Source organism: Nelumbo lutea, chromosome 3, assembly GCF_056320005.1.
Source record: "Nelumbo lutea isolate HS-2025 chromosome 3, American lotus-T2T, whole genome shotgun sequence".
NCBI lineage: Eukaryota > Viridiplantae > Streptophyta > Magnoliopsida > Proteales > Nelumbonaceae > Nelumbo > Nelumbo lutea.
Window position 1 is genome coordinate 1,287,720 of NC_142686.1, and position 26,185 is coordinate 1,313,904.

At 38.2% G+C, this 26,185-nt stretch overlaps 1 protein-coding gene across 2 annotated transcripts; it reads right to left on the minus strand.

Annotated features, from left to right (window-relative positions):
• On the minus strand, positions 1-26,185 carry LOC148862302 (uncharacterized). 2 transcript variants are annotated; one of them, XM_088978652.1, is made up of 16 exons: positions 24,878-26,185; positions 23,981-24,075; positions 23,722-23,835; positions 20,455-20,559; positions 20,289-20,360; positions 15,794-15,906; positions 13,386-13,517; positions 12,555-12,623; positions 11,554-11,641; positions 11,311-11,382; positions 11,122-11,222; positions 10,443-10,560; positions 1,244-1,303; positions 1,008-1,118; positions 439-564; positions 1-372 (listed from the first exon to the last, which is right to left on the minus strand). In XM_088978652.1, the coding sequence occupies exons 1-15, from the start codon at positions 24,972-24,974 to the stop codon at positions 454-456; spliced, it is 1,458 nt and encodes a 485-aa protein (XP_088834778.1). In that variant the 5' UTR covers positions 24,975-26,185; the 3' UTR covers positions 1-372; positions 439-453. The 2 variants fall into 2 exon arrangements, with proteins under 2 accessions (XP_088834778.1, XP_088834779.1); XM_088978653.1 differs by having other exon boundaries at positions 1-343; positions 24,878-25,277.

Below are 26,185 nucleotides of genomic sequence, written 5' to 3' on the forward strand. Positions count from 1 at the left end.
TTGTCAGCACAACTGCACAAGTAAAATAATAGCTTCTGTAAACCAGACCATACAATCTTTTCTTTTCATTTTATTCTTAGCAACCAGATTGTACAACCCCTTCAATCAACAAATGGAAATGAAGCTAGAATAATCAATAATCTGCCCCATGCAACATTCTTTCTTGATAAAACAGGATACCTACTAACCCACACACACTGTCTACTAAGAAAGTCACAAGGTTATAGACATGCATACAAATGAATGGGATACGAATTCACAAGGATTATATAGGCTGCCCAAGCGATCTAGGTAGAAGGAATGCATTTGGTAGTTGAAGAAAACCATCCTTGAGACGCCAAATCTTGAAGAACCACAAAGCATGGTTATTGCCTGTGAATGTTTTCTAGCCATCAGCTACAATTACCTGAAAACATACAAAGCAGAGATGAAATATACCTTTTTGAAGAGAAATTAAGAAGCAATGCCACCCTGCTTTGCTTTCAGTACAATCTCCTCTGTGGTGGTGCCAATGATCTCGTTAGCACGCTTTAAACCTACACAATAACATCTTCCGATGCTATCCTGAATCCACAGAGCTAACATTCGTCAGGAACAGGAAAGATGAAAACATAATCATATAGAACTCAAGACTTTGGATCCTAATCTCCACTTATTTGCTAAAGAAGCTCATACATGCCGCATGCAAATTTGCATGTGATAGTGGTTCCACTATGCAGGAATATCGATTCAAATGAGCAGCCTATTCCTACACAGACAGTACCAGTCATTTCAATCCAATGGCTGAGCCACCATATGTAAGGACTTCATTCTTTTTTTTTTTTTCTTCCGATATATAAGGACTTCATTGGAGCATGCATTTTGCAACAAATTTCTTCTATTTTGTACATCTATTTGCATCCATATTGACAACCTCAGCAGCAACTCTTTTTCTTTGAACTACCTAAATCAATGAGAATTGATTTTTAGATTCAGGTGAGAGAAGACAATGCAGGTTAAAAACTCACCCGACCAACAATACCTAGCTTCTCTAATTTTTGGACCGCATCATCCACATCAAAGTTACATTTCTCACCAAACTCTTCATGGATTAGTTCTTCACAGCGAAGGTCAAGATCCTATATCGCATTATTATAAGTCAAATGTCAGTTGAGTAACATTACTTCATATTTTCATTCTTCAAATTCATTAGTCATTACAGAAGTAGGCCATGGAAGTGGGAAAGAGTGGAGATGATTCATACTTCTCTTGTAGCTTTACCCTGTTCCATCAAAATAAAGAATGCAATGATCACCTCTTTGACCTGCATATGCAAATTATAATAAAACTAAAGTTTAATAACTTTCTTTGGTAATAAATAAAAAAGAAAACTTTTACTAAAGATAAAAAGTACAAAAAGGTAATAAGATATCACCCCCAAATTTAGCAACCAAGACCCACCATAATGAAAAAAAAAAAAAAAAAAACCTTCCATACCCAAAGACAAGTCAAGATCCAACAGCACCTTTAAAAGATCCCAACCCTTTACAATCCTAACAAAAATCGCCAATCCAACTCCTTTTTAACCTTTTCCTCATTCAATGGGTATCTTTTCTCCAAATCCCAAAACAATTTCGCCATCATTTCTTCCCCTCTTAACACTAAGATCCCTAGAACCTTGCTTACTTGGACTCCAGTTTCCACTACCTTGTTCAGGTCTACTTTCTTTCCTACCTGCCTTACTGTATCCAACATATCTCCTTCCTCTTCCTTCTCTGCAGATTTGTCTTCCTCCAAATCCTGCTCCCTCTCCTCACCTTCCTCCTCTTCTTCCACTTTGTTTTCCCCTGAACCACCCTCCTGTCCCCGTGTCCCATCATCTCCTCTTCTTTCTGCATAGAATTGTGTTTCATCTTTAGGACACTACCCACATCCTTCTTTCAGATGAGTTCTCTTTTATTTCTTGCTTCATCCCCCCCCCCCCCCCACCTTGATATATCTTCTTGAATTTATTGCAAGGGCCATCCCTAAACAGACCTTCCTTCAGCAAGTCAGCTAAGTGATCCTGATTTTCGTAACATTATTTAACATTTAATAAATGTAAAATTAATTATCACCCAAAAGAAGTTGATAACACAACACTGATCAAGACCTGTGATGCCATGACCCAACACAATCACTTTGGGCTACAAGAGCCGCCAATTGACACAAACTTCGGGAAACTGCTGCTATCAGATTATATTTCAGCATAGTCAAGATGACGCAACATATTCTCACAATGTAGGCCAAAGAAAATTTCAAGTCAATTGAGCCATAGACAAGTTGGTTTTCCCAACAATGTCTTACATAGTCAAGATGTTTAAACTGTTATTTGAGACATGATTGGTTTTCTATCCCCTAGTCATATATACATATGCATCAAGGTAATATTTACTCCAATTTCATCATATTCAGAAAATTTCAGGAATCAGAAATCTTGTTGAATACTCAAACAAATTAAGAAACCATATTAAATTATAAGCTCTTTGAACCTGCTAAAGCTTTCAAACAGATCTGAAGTGAACTCAAGCATGACCATGACAAAGGTTTAAAACATCATAACCTACAGAAACGGAATTAGATTTTGGAAATTTATGGAAGTTAATAAAAATAAAAGTCATAGGATGTCTGGAAACATTATATACAGGCAAGAATAATAAGCATTATCTAAATAGGAAATCAAAGCTATATTTTCAGAAGATGATTAGACAAATAATACACACGTCAGACCCAAAAAACAACGATTTTGGATAACAAAATTGAGATCAATAATAAGTAATCCAAATCCCTAAAGCTTACATTGATACATAATTTTCAAGGTGCCAAGGCGAGGTTAGGCGACAGGGGGGCGCTTGTCACCTAGTCGCCTAAGTAAAAATCACATATCCTAGGGTAGTTCCCTAGGTTCCATAACCAACTTTCTTTAATAACTATCCATAATTTTCATAAGAAAATTATAAACTTCATGTTTAAGTCTAGAAAATCAAGATATTTATGAGAAGAAAAAGAAGAAAGGAAAGAAAATTCAAAAAAATATAGGGGCTGAACCCCTATTTTTGTTATAGGAAAAGAAGAAAAGAAAAGGTGGAAGAAGAAATGTGTTGATTAGACAAAATTTTAAGTTCTTCCCTTACTTATTGGTTCAGATTCTGAAGTCATTGAGGGTTCAATACAGCAGTTAGCAATGTTTGTGTTGATTAAACCCTAAAAGATAAGAACATAATAAAAATAAATTAGTTTATAAATTAGTTTATAAACACAAAAATGAATATTTTTCTTTACTAATGTCTATTTTATAATTATAATCTCAAAAAAAATAACAATATAAAAGTATTTTATTACACAGTATGCAAAACTGCTAGGCGACTAGGCGAGGCGAGCCTCCAAGGGCGCCTTGTCGCCTAGGCACCCACCTAGGCGTCGCTTGACAACTATGCCTTGATATCAAAGCTACCCATAAATAAATGATTTATAGGCAGGAAACCAAGGCCTTATACATCTTCCATTGAAATTCAGAAATCTTGATTCCAAGTCTTCAGGTCTCATATCTGGAACATATCTCATGTATAGAGGAGGAACATGAGTCCCAATTGGATGGATCTCACTGAGAAATTTTCAGTGAAAAAAAGTAGCATGATTGTGTGAATCGAATACCTTACATTAAGTGTATTGGTTTGGATGGTGAAACTATATATCTATAAACTATCTAACTAAAAATAATATAAAAGGCTCCTATTCAATGTTGGTCCCAACTATCTGGGGAGACGGGGTCTCCTGAAAGCAAAAATTCTGCAAACACTGTGGAAAGCATGGGCATCTAGCCACACATTGTGGAACATCTCACCATGAATTTAACATACATGTATGGGAGATATTCCCGATGTGCAACTGGATGCTGTGCTCTCAGAGTTTCTTGCTTTCAGGAGATCCAGTCTCCTATCTAGGGTTTTGGGAGGGGTGGACTGGATAAGGTCCAACCTTTGGCTCCCCCCCCGCCCCCTTTTTGCATAAAGTGCTAGAACAAGCTCACATTCTCATGCTTGATAGCCCAAGATTTTACCATTAATAGCTAATACCAAGGTTCAAAATATCGATAGAGGCCGATACGCCAGTAGGGGTGTATCGGCCTGTATCTTTGCTTTCTTTTTTTTATACTTTTTCTTTGAAACTGATTCAGAGGGGTCAGTTTAAGGCTGGTTTACCCTCTGAACTAGACCAAACCCCTGTAGGGGCATATCGGGAAGCCCCCGATATGATACATATCGGCCGATATGCCCTGATACGTTGCAATATTTTGATCCTTGGCTAATACAATTGTGCTAATTGTGCTCTACAAAATCTCTAATATAGAACCAACCCAATGGTGTTTTCTGATCCTTCTTAAATAAGACTCCAGCATAGGTGTTGCGGTGCAAACACTACCTAATTTCTTAATTTTAGGGTGGTGAACTCATTATGATAGGATGGATTATGTAGGTGTTCAAGACTGCTATCAGTCTTGATCACTAAGAAACTTCAGGTTCGAAGAGAAGAAAAAGTGGAGGAGAAAGAGTGGTGAGAGAGAAGTAGAACACAGTTTTTGAGTAGAAGAACAGAATCTCAATATTCTGCCGCCACCACTTCAATTTAATATTTATATGTTATGCTAGTTACATGAAAGGACACATCTGCCCTTGGTGTTTACATCATAACACATAACAATATAAAACTGAAAAGTAAATAACAACTAGAATAACTGAATAATAAATTGACCATCAGCTATGACTAGATACATTCTACCCTACGGACAAAGTGGGACCACAGCTGTGGGGCCCACATCAATGTTATCTATACTCCCCCTCAAGTTGGGAGTAAATGTTCATCATTCCCAACTTGGATAGATCCGCTTCTAGCTTCTTTCTTGATACGGCTTTAGTGAGGATGTCTACTAGTTGCATACTGGATGTGATGTAAGGGAGGCATACTTCTTGAGATGAGACCCTTTCTCATACAAAATGACGGTCAACTTCAATGTGTTTGGTTCTGTCATGCTGCACTGGATTATGTGCTATATTAATGGTTGTTTGATTATCACAATACAGCATCAAGGGCTTCTCATACTCAATACCCAACTCCTCAAGTAGAGATCTTAGCCATAGGATTTCAGCCACTCCGTTGGCCATAGACCTGTATTCTGCTTCAGCACTTGACTGGGAGACAACACTTTGTTTCTTACTTTCTCCAGGAGACAAGGTTTCCTCCCACAAGAGCACAATATCCTGAGGTAGACCTTTCGTCATCAACACTCCCAGCCCAATCAGCATCCGTATAGACCTCCACCTTCATGTGGTTGTTGTTCTTGAACAGTATACCCCTACCCGAGCATCTCTTCAAGTAGGCTAAGATTCTTTCTGCCGCAAGGAGATGTGTGGTCTTAGGATAATGCATGTACTGACTGACAACACTAACAACATAAGTAATATCTGGCCGAGTGAGGCTGAGATATAGGAGCTTTCCTACCAATTGCTGGAACATATCTTTGTCTTCAAGTAGCTCCCCACTCTCTACACTAATCTTGTTGTTCTGTTCAATTGGTATATCTGCAGGCTTGACACCTAACTTTCCAGTTTCTGCCAACAGGTCTAGGACATATTTCCTCTGAGAGATAAAGATCCCCTGTTTGGATCTAGCAACCTCAATACCCAAAAAATACCAGAGTAAAGGTCTTTCACCTCAAATTCTTGATGAATGAGCTGTTTAAGGGACTCAATCTCATGGCTATCATTCCCTGTGACCACAATATCATCAACATATACTGCAAGTAGTGTCAAGGAGGACTCCACCCTCTTGATGAATAGAGTATGATCTGAATGGGCCTGTACATAACCAAACTTCACAAGGGCTAGTCTGAATCTATCGAACCAAGCCCTAGGTGACTATTTCAAACCATACAAAGCCTTGTTGAGCCGGCAGACCTTCTTACCTGTTTCTGTATCATAGAATCCAGGAGGCAAACGCATGTAAACTTCTTCTTGCAGATCTCCATTCAGAAAAGCATTTTTTACGTCCATTTGGTATAAAGGCCAAGTGTGACTTGCTGCAAGGGATAATAGGGGACTCGAATAGTGGTCATCTTAGCTACCGGTGCAAAGGTCTCCAAGTAATCTATGCCATAAGTCTGTGTAAACCCTCTTGCAACTAACCGAGCTTTATACCTCTCAATAGATCCATCTATATTATGCTTCACCGTAAATACCCATCTGCTTCCAACTAGTTTCTTTCCTTTGGGCAGATCAATTACCTCCCAGGTGTTGTTTTTCAACAGGGCATCCATCTCAACTTGCATTGCATCTTTCCATTCTGGGACGGATAGGGCTTCTTGCACTGTTCTTGGAATAGGGACATTGGAAATGGAACTAAGGTAGGACCTGTAGGTAGGAGATAAGCAATCATAGGTTAAAAAATGGGAAATACAGTGGGTTGTAGATGTGGTACAATGTCGTATCCCTTTACGGGCTGCAATCGGAAGGTCAAGATCATCTGTAGGAGGTGAAATGGCAACAATAGAGGAAGTCTTTGTGGGCCCTGGGACTGTAGTACCTGGACCTGGAGCTACAGATGAGATTGGAGCTGGCCTGGACTGCTGATGATCAGGATCAACCTGTCTGCACCGCCTGTGATAGACCCTCAACTCCTGATCCCTCTGACCGCCCTCACCATTGCAACTCTCCCTCAACTCCCGATCCCTCTGACCACCCTCACCATTGCAGCTCTCATCACCCAATGGAATAGGTAAAGGAACTGCCCCACTCTCACTGCTCTCCCCCTGAAGACAAGGACTCAAACCCCCACTCTCACTGCTCTCCCCCTAAGGGGAAACCCGAGGATAATAGGGTGTCCCCTCAAAGAAAGTGACATCCATGGAGACAAACTTCCTCCCTGAGACAGGATCATAGCAGCAATAACCCTTTTGAGTTTGTGCATAACCAAGGAAGATGCATTTGGAGGCTTTGGGTTCGAACTTGGAGTGATGGGGTCTGAGAAGTTGCACAAAGCAGGTACAACCGAATGTCTTAAGAGGAATAGAAAACAAGTTCTCACGTGGGTGTAGAAGGGAAAAAGGAGATCTCATATCAAGGACCCTGGAAGGAATCCGATTAATAAGGTATACCACCGTGAGGATAGCATCACCCCAGAAGCGGATAGGAACATTGGAAGTAAACATGAGACTTATAGCCACTTCCAAAATGTGCCTATTCTTCCTTTCGGCAACTCCATTCTGTTGAGGTGTATGAGGGCAAGAGCTCTGGTGGATAACCCCATGATGAAGAAGACAAGAAGTCAATGATTTAGCAAAGTATTCCTTTGCGTTATCAGATCTAAGAACTTTGATCTTGGCATCAAACTGGGTTAGGATCATTTGGTGAAAGTTTTGGGTCAGGGAAGGTACCTCATCTCATGAACGCATGAGATAAACCCAAGAAAAACGGGTATGGTCATCAACAAATAATAAGAAATATATGTACCCACCCATGGAAGGGATATGATAAGGCCCCCAAACGTCAGTATGCACAATATCAAAAAAATTATCACTCCTTTTATTACTCAATAAATAAGGCTTTCTACAATGCTTAGCAAACTCACAACTTTCATACTGTAATTGAGACAACTCAATAGACTCAAATAAAGTTGGAAATAGACTCTTTAAAGACCAAAAAGACAAATGACCTAATCGGTTATGCTTTGACATAACCGGACTCACACTCTGAGAAACAAAAGACATCTTCTCTATTGACTCTTCCTGACGGAACCTCTCCCCGAGCAGATAGATCCCATTCGTCTCACAGCCAGTCCCAATCACCTTTTTCGTCTCCAAGTCTTGAAAAACACATCGGTCAGGGAAGAAGGTTACTGAGCAGTTCATATGCTTGGTAATACTACTGACTAAAAGAAGGTTAGTATCAAGCTTAGGAACATGCAAAACAGATGACAGGGAGATAGTATATGATAACTTGATGTCACCCTTCCCAGAAATAGGAACCAGGGAGCCATCAGCAATAGATATTTTATCCTTACCAGAAGACAAATGGTAAGTAGTAAACAGTGAAGGCAAGCTAGTCATGTGATCGGATGCACCTGAATCTATTACCCAACAAGGTTCAGTAGTACCTGGAGCTGAGGCATGATAGGTTGAAGCTCGAGTACCTGAATGTGCGAAGGCAGATGTGGCAGGGGCTGATGGTGACTGCGGTGGCTGAGCTGAATTTCCATCTTTCTTTTCTAACTGTATTAGGGCAGCCCGAACTGCAGCTAAGGTCTCTAAAGATGTTCCTTTTGTGCCAGATGAGAATGTTGAATCAGTGTTCACGGCTACATGAGCAGTGCCCTTCTTGCTTCTCAACTTCGCAGGAACCAAGTGAGGATGCAGTTTCCAACATGTTTCTTTTGTATGTTTGGGCTTCTTACAATGTTCACATACCACATCCTTCTTTTCTTCCTTCCTCTTGTCCTTCTCTGAATCACCCCCGATTTGGGTGTGACCGCTACAAAGGCTGGTGTGGGGGGCTGAGGTTGCATCATAACTTTCCTTCTAGTCTCTTCACTATGTACAAATGAGTACGCCTGAGAGAGAGTCACACTGTCTCTAGTCAAAATCTGTTGTCGTACAATATCATACTCTGAATTTAGGCCTGTTAGAAACTCATATACCCGGTTTGTCTCAACCTGCTTTCTATATATCTGTGCATCTTTGGGACTCTCCCACTCAAGAGTCTCTAGGTGATCAATCTCACGCCACAGGGACTGCAAGGTAGAGAAATATACTGAAACCGGTCTCTCTCCTCGTTTAAGATTTTTCACTTCACATTTCAATTCATATGCTCTGGCAACATTAAGGGGTTGGGAATAAGTTTCTTTCATAACATCCCATATCTCCTTAGCTGTCTTGGCCCACAAGTAATTCCGGCTAATATGAGACTGCATAGAATTACACAGCCATGTCATAACCAAGTAGTTTTCTTGGATCCACTTGGTATATGTCGAGTCTCCCTTGGGAGGTTCTTTCATATCTCCCAAGAGGTACCCTAATTTACCTCTTCCACCAATAGCCATCATGGTTGATTGGGCTCATTCCAAATGGTTTGATCCATCAAACTTTACGGTTGTAATCTGACCACCCATCTCAAAAACACTACCATAACCGATGTTCCCAAGGCTGCCTTCTGCTTGATTTTTAAACTCCATTTCTGTCAAGTCTCAAAACAGCACTTAGACTACCAATCACAATCAAAAACAGTATAGGCCTGATCTGTATTCACAGTGTATGTGCACAAAACTGGGATAATTCTGATATTAAACCAACTAGCCAACACAACAGTAGTTGTCCGTAGGGCTCTAACCCCTTAAGGACTCTGAAAAACAGCTTAAAAATAGGTCTGATATACTTGGCAGAGTTAAGGTTTTAATCAGTCCTTAAAGTGAACAATTCAGTTGCACAATCCAATCAGTACCGTATAGATAGACTTGCAGTAGGGTTAATAAGAAACCCTAGAATCTGATCAATGACAACAATAAACTTGAGGGCAGCTCTAGGTAGATCACAAGATTCAATCTAACACTAGGGCTTGCCACAAGATCACTTTCAAACCCTAGAGCAGAGAGAAACAAAGTTGAGACAGTTCGGCCTAGGGTTTGCTGTAAAACCCTAGTGAATCGAAGAGAGAAAACCCTAGAATGGTTCGGCCTCCCCCTCCAGATAGCTCCAACCTATCTTCTCTGATAGAACTTCTCTTAGAAAGTAAATAACTTACAAGGAAAACAATGTTCGCTGCCTTCTAGGGTTACCCGAACCCTAGTCTTCTCTGATCCTTCCTGACCACCAACACTCTGCAACCCTAACAAGCTTCCAATAGCTGCTAGCACTTCTGGCGATCTCCAAGAATCAGTCTGCGAACTCCTCCTTTTCAGCTTCCAGTCCTAGGAGATTCTCATGTGGTCGGCTAGTATTGGGCTCACATGAGAAACCCCAACTTGGCTCTGATACCATGTAGGTGTTCAAGACTGCTATCAGTCTTGATCACTAAGAAACTTCAGGTTCGAAGAAAAGAAAAAGTGGAGGAGAAAGAGTGGTGAGAGAGCAGTAGAACACAGTTTTTGAGTAGAACAGAATCTCAATATTCCGCCGCCGCCACTTCAATTTAATATTTATATGTTATGCTAGTTACATGAAAGGACACATCTGCCCTTGGTGTTTACATCATAACACATAACAATATAAAACTGAAAAGTAAATAACAACTAGAATAACTGAATAATAAATTGACCGTCAGCTATGACTAGATACATTCTACCCTACGGACAGAGTGGAACCACAGCTGTGGGGCCCACATCAATGTTTTCTACAGATTATATTAACACAACAAAAATTTTCCTGGCTTGGTACTTACTTCTTGTTGAATCACATCATCACACAGGTGAAGAAGAGTGCCCTTGCCACTATCCAGCTGTTTGTCATACATGGATTGTGTGATTAAGTTCTGATATGTGGTCATGTTTTGCTGAAACCTACATGAAGTGGATGAGAACATTAACCATATTAGCAATCAAGAATTTAAAGAACAGAAAAATCGGATGTATAATGTATAAAATAATCCACCCTGACAAAACTAAGGCATCTTGGCACTGGTACACCATAAGGACATCCAAATTTCCACCAATAGCTTAATAGTAAACTACAGCATATATAGAGGAGCCTGAAACCCCCCAAACTCAGTTCATCTACTAGGTGAAATGGACCACACGAAAACTCATGCTGATCTAATGATTTTAACCATCTATCCTATAACATTGCAAGCGAGAAATGTATGGGTAAGGCCAAATAAAATGTGTTTCATGATCATTCAATCAAGTCAAATTGCAATGTAGATCTCCTAGGCAACTATCAATTACCGGGTGCCTTCCACCCCCTTATGTTTTTTTGTTACTCAATAAACTAATATAAGTATAAAATAATTCATGAAAAAATAGTGGATGACATCCTCCCTTCATGTATTTTGTTCCTATGGATTAATAAATTGATGCAAGCATGCCCAAATAAATTCAATTTATTAAAAAGAAAGACTTAACGTGAAATAGATCTTGGCACAGTAACCAATCAGTGCAGAGAGAATGGCAATAATGACCCAAATATCAGCTTTAGGCATTTCAAGTGAACCAACAAGTGCAACCTGGAAAGGAAGACAAGACAGGAACACCGGAGTTAGACAGAGAAAAACGAATAATGCATACAATCTTCAAGGATATTAGATATCTGACCAGTCCAAGAACAGCTGAAACAAGAAACTTGACCCAGTCCATTGGTGTTAAGCTAGGATTTTTCTTCTCTGGCTATTGAAAAAACAAATCCAAATTGTAAGATATAAAGACTGAAATTGGAGCTCAGACACACCAAAAGAAAAAAAAATAATATCCAAGCTAAGGTAGCTAACAACTCAACTCAACCCAGATTAATCCCTGCTATTTGGGGTCAGCTACACAAAAGTAGCTAAAACCACTCACCAGAACTATTTCCATATCAGCCATGGGAATGTTTTTAAAATGTTTTACATATATTCCCCGTTCTTTCTTGGTCTTGGTACTTGCTCGCCTGCAAAGTTACCATCCTTATCAGAGACAAGTCACAAATTACTTTTATATGCAGTTATGTTGTCCACATGATGCAACTAACTAGAGATCAGGATTAGTATTGAATGTGTACCAGCAGGCAATACCAAGGTAAAGAATTGTCCTTGGCAATTGCAGTTGCCCGATCCATAGGGAATTCTTTGTAACTACTTTGTTAGTCATCAGGCACCCATTCTTCAACTCAAAAACAAAAGGGAAAAAAAACTTAATGCTAAAAGATTGTTTAAATCATGACAATCATCTGATTATGGATTTCTTTACCTGGAAATCTTGTTTACTCGTCAAATGGGAATCCACATATCAAGGATATCTCAAGGCTTCGGTCGCTAAGAAATACCGTTTTCTTTATGTGAAGAAACTAGAAGGCATGTAAAAATGTGAACTTTCTCACATTGCTTTCAACAGTGACTACATATATGTTTATGTTCAATCCCCATAAAAAAACAAGGTTTATTGGAATTGATTCAAAGAACTCTTTGAATTTGGATACAATTTCCAATCAGCCATCAGAAGTATGGCAGATGATGATAAGATTGATGCTTTCTACAGAAGATTGGCCCTGGGCACTCAGAAACTTGATTAGAGAAGCACAATTGTTGGCTTCCACATTGAATAGCTCAGTCAGGTCGGTGCTTGTACTATTTTGATCCCAAGATCAACTCCCTAGCTAATGGTCTAGCTAGGGAAAGAGTGGGGAAGGCTGATACATTCTGTCAAGCCTCTGGGAAGGAAATATGATTGTAAATGCTATTACAATAGTATGCTTATGATTGGTGTCTATACTGTTTTGGTCCCACTGTACTTTATTTTATTCTGTAAAATGAATTCCTTTGGATATTTTGCTGATAAAAAAATAAAGATAAAAGAGTTTGTACCTATAAAGAACAATAATCCTGTCAAAGGTTGGTTCCTGGATTGTGATCTTGCTAAGCAGATTGCGCATGCTGGGAACATAAAAATATTAGTGTCACAAAAGAATCCCAATTTACACCATCAACATGTGAAAGGTTATCATGGACAAAATATTATACAATTAGGTACATAATATAATCTATATACGCATCAGACTTGCGGGCAGGCAACATTTAGATGTATGTGGCCCCTTCCTCTAAAACTCATTATTGTGTACCCTTATTTATGTTTTTTAATGAGGCCAGGCCTTGGCACAACAGTTGGGTTGCTCCATTGCGACCTGGGTGACCAGGGTTAAAATCTTGGGAACAGCCTCTCTGTATGTGCAGGGGTAAGGCTGTGTACATCTGTCCCTCCCCAGACCTTGCATTGGCAGGAGCCTTGTGCACTGGGCTGTCCTTCTATTTATGTTTTTATATCTGACATTGCCCATTGTTATTTCTAAAGTTCCAGAACACCCAAAATAATCCCCTACTGGGTTTCTATTGTCATTGAACTGGCTTAGGAATTGATACCAACTGTCAGAAACCTGGTCAGTAGTGTGGTCACCCAGGCAGCTTAGTTGACTGCTAGTTTTTTATGTACACACATGCATCATAATATGTTTCTCAAATAGCATTATTAACAAATTTCACATGGTAAACCTTTTTTTCCTACCAGTACCATCTAATTGATATTGCATCAGGCAATACTTGGAATTTTGGAGAGAGCTTCAACAATGTGATCCACATTTTGAGTATTACAAAAGAATGTGCATTAACTATTTAAATCCATCACAAGGATGCTAGTCAAACCTAAACTCCATATTTTCAATTCGAATTCGTTGAACACATAGTTCTTGCTCCACTTCAGTGCTTATTTCATCAGTTTTCTTTGGATCTTTTGCATGGCGTGCACTTGGCTTTCTGGAGAGAATACGTTGTAACCTGTAAACCACATAACCCACAAGCCTAACTGTCAAATGGAGCATATGAAGGAATAAGATACCATTGGAAACAACATAATTCCCAGAGGTTTCTTGACAAAAACTGGAAGCAGTTATAGATACATGTCTAATTTTCGTAAAATTTACTATTTTATTTTATTGCAGAAAAACAATATTGAACAGTACTCCTTGGAAGGCAATTTCCAGAATTCTCTCTAAATTCCTCGAGTTTGTAGGGTATGATGTTTGCTTAGATAACTCTGTTCTTTTTGGGAAGATGCTTGGGTGGGGAACCAACCTTTAAAAGATCTTTACACCTCTCTTTATACTATCTCCCTCTTCAAGAAGGAGCCTGTTTAGAGGTTTCTTCATCACACAGTTCTCCCTTTATCTCCTGCCTGGGATCTTGGGTTCCGTAGAGGCCTAAATGATGAGGAACTTGTTTGTGTCTCTGAGCTTTTATTATTGTTGGATTCTGCTTGCTTGGACCCCCTCAATCCAGATAAAAGAGTTTGGACCCTGATGTCGAATGGCTTTTTTACTCGTGCTTCCTTTTTTAAGTCCCTAGGATCTTCTTCCCCTTGGGTTTTCCTAGTGAAAGAAATTTGGTCTAGGTCTACCCCCCCCCCCAAATAATTGCCTTTTGTTGGGAGAGTTATCATGGGAAGATTAATACTTTGGATAACCTGTAAAAGAAGAGACCTTATTTGTGTCTATCCCCAAACTGGTGTACAATGTGTAAAGTGCAGAATGAGGACTGTTACATTTGCTGCTATCCTGTTCCTTTGCTACAGATATTTGGAATTGGGCTTTCTCTTTATTTGGGTGCAGGTGGAAGTTGCTTTCTTAAGTAAAAATACTCTTTGATCCGTCAACTTTTCGGTGGCCAATGAAGAGAGGAAAACTGATGTGGAAATGCATAAGAGCAGCTACAGTTTAGACTATTTGGGAAGAATGGAATGCCAGGATATTCCTAAGGAAAAGAAAGGAGTCTTGAAGAAGCTAAGGAGTGTATTTTAACAAGCACCATCTTTTGGCTAAAGACTTCTGATTTGTTTGTGGATTATTCCTTTGATGACATTCGGAGGGGTTGGGTAATGGTGGCTTCTGTAGTCTCTAAGAAGAGTAGGAAACAAGTAAGGTGGATACCCCCTCCAGAAGAGGTTGTAAAGCTGAACTTTGATGGTAGCAGCCAAGGCAACCCAGGACCCTCAGGCATTGGCGGGGTTTTGAGGGACAAGGATGGCAATATTTTCTCTTTATTCTCAGGTCTTGTAGGAGTTGGAGATTTAACAAGGGCTGAAATACTTGCAGCTGTACAAGGCCTACAAATTGCTAACCAACTTGGGGCGCAGAACCTAGTGGTACAAGGTGGCTCCAACGTGGTAGTGAGCTGGTTGCTGAATCTGATCAGTGCTGTTTGGGGTTACAGAGATCTCCTGAAAAAGTGAAATGGGTCACAAGGAATATGCCAATCAATTTCCAGTGGATTAGTAGATCAACAAATGCTTAGGCAGACTCTCTGGCCAAACAAGGGGTTTCTCGGGCTTCTTTGTATTGGGCTAATCTATAGTTTTATTCTGTTCTTGTTAAAATATGGGTTTGTACTCACCCTAAAGGGAAGGTAGCACCTCGTGCCTCCTCCAAGGCTGTTTGTACTCTCTTTTGTTCTCTTTAATAAAACTATTTATTCATTCATAAAAAAAAAAAAAAAACAAAAACAATATTGAACAAAGAAACTATAACCAATAAGTAATTGAAGCATCAAATGAAGCAACAATATTTGTTTCTCTCTTTTTAAATGAAGCAATAATATTGAGCTTGTAACACCATAATTCCCAGAGATTTCCCTATGAAAACTGGAAACAGTCATCAGCAGATGTTCAATAATCTCATAATTTTTACCATTTTGTTCCAGAAAGAACACAAACAATGAACAAAGCACTTCAGGTAAGCTTTCATCTCGGGTATTAGCACTTAGCCCTTTTTTTTTTTTCTCAATAGGTGTTAGCACTTTGTCCTGAAGCAAGGGTTCAAGCTTGGATAATTAACCAGGGGTGCATGGGGCACAATTTATTTTGAAGTAGGAATAAATAGGCATACAATTATGTCAGATTCAATTTATCTAACTTGACAAGAAATGTATTTCTATTCCATATTTTGCAATGAGATTGTGGTTATGGGAGCCCTTTGAAAAAGGTTTAAGCAGCATAGAGCATTGGAGATGTTTCTATTTCTTCATAAAGAACTAAACAAAGGAAACAGTTAAACACTTACCCTGTTACTTTGAGAATACATGCCCATAAACGAGCAATGATCATGTCCACTTTCTCCATGAAAAAGTAATCAGTTGTGCGATCAATTCCAATGCCTCGACGAAAGATTACATACTTCCATGCACACCAGACATCAAAATTAGTAAAATCCTTCAAAGGAAAAGAAGCAAAAAAAAATCAAAGTAGGAGGAAGGGAGGGAATTGGTAGTATATAACTACTTCTAAATTCTAGAGTTGGATAGAGTGTAGAGAGACAGACCGATTATTATATTAGAAGAAAATTCCAACATGGAAAACATTAAACATTCATTATATTGCAGTTGGTAGTATATGCATGTGTATGCATGTGCTATAATTGTATCAATATTAAATATAAACAAAATATCTCCTGCTACTTCTTATGTTTCTTCAGATCTAGCAAATAATCAATAGTTAAAATTGGGCACCAACATCAACACTTTGAAACCACAAAACTTGCACAAACCAACTTTCGGCTCCATTAATGCTAGAAAGAGTAAGGGAACAATTGTGAGAACATAATCTAGATATAAACCCCAATTGTCTCATTCCATTCAAAGTCCAAAAACATCCAAAAAGATTTAGGGGTGTTGTGGAGCCTAGAATAATTTAAATCCAGTTAAATCATCAATCATCTTTAACCACTGAACCACTCATACAAACAATTGGTCCTGTTGAAGTACTTTTTTGAAGAAAAAGTAAAGTATTTCATTAATAAGGATAAATAGAAAACCCTGCACAATAAGACACTGGGCAGGGAACAGATATTCTTTGTACATCTTGAAAAAAAAAAACCCCATTTCAACCAAGTAGATACAAAAAGGTTACTGATATCAAAAAAAAAAGAGCTGTATGGTATATTCTTTGTGTTGTACATATCATAAAAAATTCTCCTGTTTCTTGCTGTCCAGATTGTCCACAGCACCGCTGGTGGAATAACTCCCCAAATAACTTTTCCTTTCTTAGGCAGACCAGCTAAATTCCAACACCAAAGCAACTCCATCAGTCCTTCTGGGAAGTAGAACTGCACCCCAACCAAACCCAAAGACTTCAGCCACAGCTCCTTTGCAAACTTGCAACTTATGAATAGATGTTCCACTCCCTCTGAATCTTCACCACACATAACACATCTACTAGGCTCCACCAACAATCCTCTCTTCACAAGATTTTCAGCCATTAAACATTTCCCCAATAATGCTACCCACATAAAGAAGGCCACTTTGGGAGGAGCTTTTGATTTCCAAATCCAGTTCACAGGGAAACTCTCCCCCTCTTCAAAACACTATCTGTTATAAAGACTTTACTGTGAAGGGGCCAGATTTCTCCCCTGCCCAAATCCATTTGTCACTTCTTGATCTGTCCACCCTGAAAGTGCTCAAGAATTGCAACAATTCAACCCAATGTTCTATTTACCAGTCATTTAAGTTCCTTCTAAAAGTGGGGCACTGTTAGAGACCAGAACAGAGGGGTCAAGCCTATAATACAAAAGGTATGCTTTAGGCGAAGAAAGAAAAGCCATGTCAGAAAGAGCCAACTGGCAGATAAAAACTTGACTGGAAACACTTAGAGCTGTTAAGAATTATAACAATCTTGTAACAGTATGATAAGTAAATGAATAAAGAAGGGCAACAAGAAGAGGTGCCTGTGTTGGCCAGAGTCCAACAGTTGGTATCAGAGCCATCAGAAGAAGGAAACATGCTGAGCACTCAATCTGAAACAATGGAAGATAGGATAGATCAAATGGAAATCAGCCTACATAAGGTTTAAGGTGACATTCAAGAATTGAAGGATACCCTTGCCATGGTGGTGGCGCAGTTGGACAAGGCAGCAACAGGGAGCAACCGTGGAGAACAAGAAGGCGTTGGCAGAGAACAGGGTTGCAACAGCGGCAAAGGAAGAGCTTACATAGCACAACTAGACTTCCCAACATTCACTGGCGACGATCCTCTGAGTTGGATTTTCAGGGCAGAAAAGTACTTTGACTTCCATTAAACCCTGGGCATCAACGAGCTCTGATTGTTTCCTTCCACTTGGAAGGAGAAGCTATCGGATGGTACCAATGGTTCAAACAAACCTACCCTCAGACTTCTTGGGCAGATTTTACAGAAGCCCTATGCCTTCATTTTGGTCCCTCTAGATTGGAGGATTTCAATGAATCTTTGTCAAAGCTTCAGCAGATAGGCTCTGCAAGGGACTATCAGCAGGAGTTTGAGAAGTTGGCCACTCGAGTTCAAGGTTGGCTGGAGAAGGCTCTCTTAGGCTGTTTCATCAGTGGACTCAAAGAGGAGTGTAAGGTGGAAGTTATGCAACCGACCACAGTGATGGCTGTTGTCAGAATAGCCAGACTACAGGAAGAACAACTAAATCGACTTAGAAGGCTTGGCAGAGTATATAAAGTCAAACCAGTCCAACGACGGTTCGAACTGACCGATGTAAAGAACAAGGCAATTCTAGGCCCATTCCACAGCCCATTACTTAAGACCCACCCGAGTTAGTGGGAGCTCCACTAGGCCCCCAAGGAAAAGATGGTTTACCTTCATAACCAAGCCCTAGTACCCTACAAGAAGTTGACATGGACTGAGATACAAGCCTGTTGCAAACATGGCTTATGCTACAATTGCAACGAGAAATTTGGGCCCAGGCATCAATGTAAAGTTCAACGTGCTTATATGTTGCAAGTTGATGAAACTGAAATTGATCAAATGGGCGCTGAAATGCCTGAGACACCTGAATGGGAAGATTTAATGAGTATGGTGAGCCCAGAAATCTCCCTACAGGCCTTAAGTGGCGAGGATTACCCCCCCCCCCCCCAAAACCATGAGGGTGGAAGGCCTGTTAATAGGCCAAAGTGTATCAATGCTAGTCAACAGTGGCAGCACTCTCAACCCCATCACTGTGGACCTAACTAGACAGATTGGGTTACAACCAAAATATATCTCTCCTTTTGATGTTCATGTAGAAAATGGGGCCAGAATTAGGTCTGAATGAATTTGCAAGGCTATCCGTGTTCAACACTGACCAGGATGGGGAATAGGGATAACAAATAAGTAGGAAGAGAAGAAAGCACACTCCTGATCAGAATTCATTTTCCACCCTTTGACAAATATCTTGGCTTCCAGGAGGCCAACTTCCTATCAACTCTTTCCACCACCAACTCCCAAATCTTTTTGGAAGTGCATCATGTCCTGTTAAAGTACATTAGGATATTTTATTTATACAAGTATAGCTTCTTTTCTTTTAGGAGAAGATCATATGTGATTAATTGTAATTGGTATATATAATGGAATATAAAGTTTCAAAAGGAATAGTTTCAGAAGTGTTTGAGCTTATAATAAGATTAATTTAAAGTTCATTTTTAACACAATTAGGATTCATTTTTAATTCTTATTATAATAAACTAGTGGAACATGGCATCATGTGTGGAATTAACTGGAAAATATCAGATTGAGTTGGTTTACTGGGATCACCAAAACACAATTGACATGAATTTCTATTATTACAATGTTGATCAACAAAACATCCCCATCTATTAGAGATAATCAACATTAATCAAGAAATATAGAACCAAATGAAATAAACATATGGCCTGAGACATAAAGTGGATAGAAACATTTTTTCTGCTTTGTAGTCTTCGCAAATTAATTATTAATTGATATCCTAAAAACACAAAAACAAGATGAAGTACTAAACTGGAAATTAGAAAATTCTATAATCTAGAAACTAGTGCAGGTTTTAGACTCTTAGTTGTATATATGTAAAGGGATAACCTACTATAAGATGTGCTCCACATCCACCTACGAGATATCTGAAATCAAAGCCATATCAGTGGGAACATCATAAGCATCCCATCTTTTAAATTCTATCAGGACGATGATCACTCTTATTGTCAAGGTTGGAGACAATTTTGATTGCTTTGATGAGATCGGGATGGGGCAAATTTTTGTGTACAGACATAGAGGTGCTAATGCAAATCACCTCAGTAACTAAGAGGATGAAGAAAAACCATCTTTTCTACATCAAAGGATTTTTCCTAAAGTATTTCTTCACATAAACCTTTGACTTACTAAGAAGAATCCTTTTTAGGTTTTGTACAGACGGAAAAATATGTGGCAAACAATCCAAGATGTGTGTAAAAATGTGTAATTTTCAGTTATGGGGAATCTACCTTAATCTATCAAGCAAAGTTGCAATTAACATCCGATCCATGTCAATAAATATTCTGTGAACCTTAGAATATGTCTATTTTTACCTCCTAAAGAACCTCAAACTGCATACTTTATGGGTTTTGAGCATGTGGTTGTTGAGGTAATTTGGTAAACTCCCAGGTTGTTAATGGGTGGATTATCGGATTGTCCTCAAGTAGAAGGTTCTCCTTTTTAAGTCTTTGCTTTTATATTCTTCTCTTTATTGCAACGAAAATATTTAATTATTAATAAACACATAAGCACCCCATTTGTACAGTTAGAATTGAGAAATACCTTGTCTGCAAAATCTGGAAGGTTTTCATGACGATGCTCAGAGAAATACCGTTTCAAGAGATTCTTATCAAGCTGCATCCCAGAAAACAAACTATCTGAATTAGTAAACTTGAGGGCACATGAAAAATCACATATCGATAGAGATGTATAGTAAAGGAAGCTAAACCTTTGATTCATCCACGGTGATAGGAAGGTTTAAGAGATATTGCCCAAAGAGAGCAACATCAATCTCCTCATCAGTTGTTATTTTGAAATTGCTCTTATCCATTACCTGAAAAGATCAAATAGAAACAGAAAATAAAATTCAAAGTATTGCAGGCTTTAAAAGAATAAGCTCAAAAAAATTAAAGAAGAAATCCTTCTGCATAAAAAATTTAAATAACTCCATCTTTCTAAAAATCATAACTCAAAGAAACATGAGACAACAGATCCATTTCCAGTCCACTTGACCAGATGAAATTTCCTTTTCCCTTCAATTTTTTCTATTCCAATTTGGATTTTTTTTCTACCTTAGAGTGTTGGTGCAACTTATTTCCCTAACCGATTTGATTTATCCAGGTATCTGAACTCACTAAGAAAGAAATAAGAAAGTTTGAATTCTGTGACACATTTTGACCACATTCTATGAGGATGAAAATGTTAAGCCCCTCATACTGAGAATGAACCAAGAATTCCAGAAGTGACTTAAAATCAAAAAATACTTCAAATTTCAACTATGGTGGTGAACCGCATAACAATCTGCTAGAATTTTTTAATTGTAATCCATCTAAAATATAAAAATCAAGCTTTAAATACTATTAGATGTTGTTACTAAATTATGTCTTAATTTAGAAACTCAGATTTCATCTTTGTTATTAAAATACCTATTTTTAATTAAATATGTTTGATGTATTTTCTATCTCTTTCAATAGATAATTTTGTTGTGAATGTCTAAATAAGTGTTACTAAGTAACCAAGCTTCAATATCATCTGTTCATCACATAAGTATGAGACACAAAAGAAAATCCCAATATTTTATCGGTGTGATGATTTTGCTCTGATGAGAAACAAGTCTTGACCCAACTTTGGATAAGCAATAACTGAAAGGTAAAACTCAGGTAAAAACATAAAAAATAAAAATAAAAACGCATTTCAATCCAAGAAAAGACAGGAGCATTGCATATCAGATTGGTGGAATACTTTCAACTCAACAAAGCCATAATTTCAACTATTTAGCGTTGGCTACACAAATTCTACCCAGCCATTTCACTCTATCACGAACCATATCTTCTATCAAGTCCTTAGATCAGATTTTATTACTTCAGAGTTCAGTGTATGTCTTCTTTGGCCTCCCCTTGCTCTTTTAGAGCCTTCTACTTGCACTAAGTCACTCCTAACTAGTGCAATAATTAGTTGTACTTGTCTATGTATATTGTTAAACCATTTCAGTTGACTTTTCTTCTTCTTGTCGCCTACTTGGGCTACCCCTATGCCATTCCTAATGCAGTTATTTCTAATTCTATTTGGTCATATGAATAAATCACCTCTCAAAATTGTTTCACATTTAACAGTACAAGGTTTCTGAAGGAAACCCAAGAGCTAATGGAAGGATAGGTGCATTTGAAACAACACAAGGGTCCTCCCACAAATATGGAACTTGAATAACTTGGCAGTGAGTGGAGAATAGGACTAGGACTCTGGCCAACAACCTGAGGTACTGGAAGGCACAGCTATTACCTAATGACCTAATCATAAACAGTAACATCTAGACAATAGGACAGATGGTAGGACATGCAAAATGCCTAATGAAACCAAAAATTTCTCCATTTGCATATGGAAAAATGCCTAATGAAATTTTCTGTTTCCCTTTTGCTCTGTCAAGAAAAATTGACTGAAGATCCATATTCTTATTGGATTGCTAAAGGTTTGTATGCTGGCTGCCAACCTGACAAAACCCTCCTCCTTCATTTGGGCATGGGACTGAAGAGCCTAAATAAATAGTATCTAATATAAAACCCTTTAGTATGGTTGTTTTGAATGCTTTGAAAAAGTCAACAATTTAGAGAACCATCCATTTTGAAACCCAGTTTTGGGACCAGGTCATGTCAAACAGTCTGACCATCTTGTCATGGAGCAGTTTCAGATATGCCACTTGGTTCTAGTTGCTAAATTGATATTTAAAAAAAAGAAATTTGATGTACCATTGCTGAAATAGTAAAGTTTCATGTAAACTATGAGAATGTGGATTTGAGTCTGAGAATAGCCACTTTGTTGTGTTCAAAAAATGCCAGAGGTTAGGCCCATATCCAGCCTGCACCTCCCATAACCCCAAATAGCCAGGACCAAAATTGGCCCTTTTGGAGGTTTCTAGAATATGCCCCTTTAGTTAATAGAATGAGAAAGCCACATTTTCCATATTCCTCTCTATGCAAATTTATAGTTTTATTAATAGTACATAATTTGTATAAAATGGAGATATGACCAGTGTTTTAATGTGAGAAGCCAATTAGGTTCTTAGAGCCTGAAGCACAAGGCAAGGTATGTGTCTTAACAAACTGAGGTGCCACTTTTGAAAAAAAAAATCAAAAGAAAACTTAAGAGAAGAATATAAAAATCTAAATTCTGAAAGAAATAGAGTATTTTAAAAATCTCATTACATCAACCAGTCAAAGTATTGTGCTATTAACACAAACATTATAGCTTTTAAGTTCAAGTCCTACATAGGCTAAAATGTTTGAACTCTAAACATCATAAGCACAACATACAACATGGTAGATCAGTTATTCAACATCAACTTCAAGGTTAATTCGTCAAAACCTAGCAACAAGCCAGATGAGCCTCAATTGTAAGCTGCAAGTTTTACAGCACCAGATGTGAGTAGTAGAAACAAGTGTGTGGCCACATCAGGAGGGGGATTAGAAGTTGGCACAAAGAATTTAAAGAGGTAGAGGTAGATCAAACTGAAGCTTCTACCAGAAAAAAGTAAAATTTTATAAATAATTCAAAGATACACATCAGGAGAAACGATAAGACAAGGCAGATATAAAAGAGAAGAGAAGAAGCTCAGAATCATGAACAAATGATTGCAAGCCACGACAGGAGTTCCTATAATCTAACTTAATACATGAATATACTCAAAGATCCCTAAACACCAATCTGCTAACACGTCCATACAGCTGAGTCCGTTATTCAAAGGTATGCCCTTGAAATTGTTTTATATCAAACACCAAAATAGTGCATTTATATTAAATGATGATCCCCCAAAATATATAAACTATTAACGGCACAAATAATAGTTGCAAACATGAAATTTAATATGTTGACATAAGCTTAAGACTGTTAGCTTTGTTTGACAACATTTTCATGAAATAAATTAAGTTGTTGCTTTGTTATCAGGGACATATCAGGGCATATTAATATAAAGAAATTAAAGAATATGCACTGGACATTTGACCTGGAATAAATAGGCCAGGAAATTCTGCTCAAGAACATCAATTTCTTCTGAAGATAAATGCTGTTGCTCCAATTTCTGAGCCCCGTGAACAGGGTCAAAGAGGGAGTACAATTGCTACAAAGGAAAAACAAATGATCAGTTGAAACAGGAACATCAAGCAAGAAAGTATCCAACATAGAAACACTATTAGTCAGAAGTACAACCATAAGAAAACTTAGTTTTGTTTATGTAAATAAGACCAAGGAAGAAATGGTTGTACCATCAGATCCTCAAATTGTAGGAGATACCAAGCTCGGATTGTGTATTCAACTCTCTTGCAGAGCTTTAGGAATTCAGCACGATCTGAATTATGTTCTGCAAGAAAACAGAATAAAATACACATTGAGAATCCAATCAATGCCACAGTACACACCTAATAAAATTTTGACTAAAAGAATATTTTGAATCTGAACACATTCATATACAGAGACACAAAAAGAAGCAAGTAGAAGTAGAAAATAGCAAAAGATCAAACAAAATCCATTACTTAAAAAAATAATAATTGAAGAGTAGGACTTCAAAAATTTCTCGCATCTTCTCGACAGGGTTATTATGCTGAATTGTTCCATTAGAAGATGGAACGGTAATAATATTCCTGAACAACATTCATTCAGAAATATGAACCAAACAGGACCATAGATTTTCGAAGAGACCCGTTTCAATTTTGAGCAAATCAAGCACAGGAAAACATCAAAAAACCACAACAACCCATTTCAAATTTAAGAAAATCATGACTACCGACATGGCAAAAACAACAAAAAAGTGGGAGATACAGAGAAAAATCGTAAACCAAATGAAATGCGGCTTCAATTCAGTACCTACAGCATTAGCCAGTGTCATAATGTCATAATAACACTGAACTTCAAAGTATGAATAGCGAACACAATTATCATATATAAATCAACTCAAAGAGACCCATTTCAAAACTTTAGCAGATAAAAGTATAAAACACAGCCACTCGCTGAAAACTGCAAGGACACATTTCAAATTTAAGAAAACCACAACTATCCACATGACAACATCAAAGGAAAGCGCAGCATAGAAGTTACAGAAGCAGAACCAGAAGAGATCACTACGAATATCGCAAACCGAATGAAACAAAGCTTCTATTCAGTACCTATAAGATTAGCCAAGGTCATGATAAGCTTCGGTTTCAAAACTGGAATAACCGATTCACGCTCCAAGCGTATGACGTCTTTGTTATTTTTATCCATCCCTGAGAACACAGAAGAAGGAGCAAGAAAAAGCCTTTTGTCTCCCTCAGATTCCTGAAAATGAGAAAATGAGACAATGGTAGAGCTTAAAAGAGAGATTAAAAGCTGAAATTCGACAGATCAAGTGATGGGTTTCCTTTGGAATCCTTTGATTTCATGCTTTACAAACAAGGCAGGGCAAAGACAATAATGTCTGGGGGGGGGTGGGTGGGCACTAAAGCCACTAACTCTTAACTGATGTAGTGATGAGTTAAACTCCCCTAGTGAGTGCGTGCCGTTTATTTGTCTCCTTTATGACATCACAATAACATACGGTTCATTTTCTTTTCTAATAATTCTAGTCTTCTTCTTATTCTTCAGTTCTTCTCTGTAACGCCCGTTCCCTTCGGACTTCTGAACTTTGAAGAACTGGCACGTGCGAAAGCAGAGATATTAGGGTTAGGGACAAAAGACCAAGAGAAGACCAGACCAGTTTGATGTCCTGTCCAGTTGTAAACAAGCCTAAAAATAAACATAAACAAAAAAATATATTATAAATAAGAAAATAATTTTATATAAATCCCAAATCTAGCTTAATTTTAAAGATTTCTAATACCAAAAGAATTTTATTTTTACATATGTATATACTAGAGGATCATATCGAGTATTGATGGATTGGATGAAGCAATGTCCGAATTCAATTCGATAAATCGTTAATTTTGTTATCTGATCCTATTAATGACTAAATATATTTTCAAATCATGGAGCCATCGAAAATAATACAAATTTGTAAAGTTTAAGGCTAGGGTTTATTTGTTAGAGGCGCTCTCAAAGGGATTTCGTTGGGGGGCGGCTCCCTTCAAAATCCCTGAAGGGAGTCGCCCATCTGAGTTTTTCTTCACTTTTCTCCTTGTGGTTTATCTCCCTCTTCCCTCTTTCTCTATTTTGAAAGAGTCTCCCTCTCAAATTTTCTTGAGATTTTTCTTTTAAGTTTTCTCAATGTTTTGTTTTCTTTATTCGTGGTTTGATTCTGTTCGAGGTTATTGCTCAAGCTCGTTGTCTGCAGGCGAAGGCAATCTTTTGGTTTCCTCCTCTATCAATTCGTAGTTTTCCAGCAGTTGTTGTTCATGGTGAATCCCGTTCGCGGTTCTCCGGTTGATGCTGCTCATAGTGAGTTTCTGGTGATAGCAGTCTTTTAGATTCCTCCTCTGTGAGCTTCATTCGCATTCTGT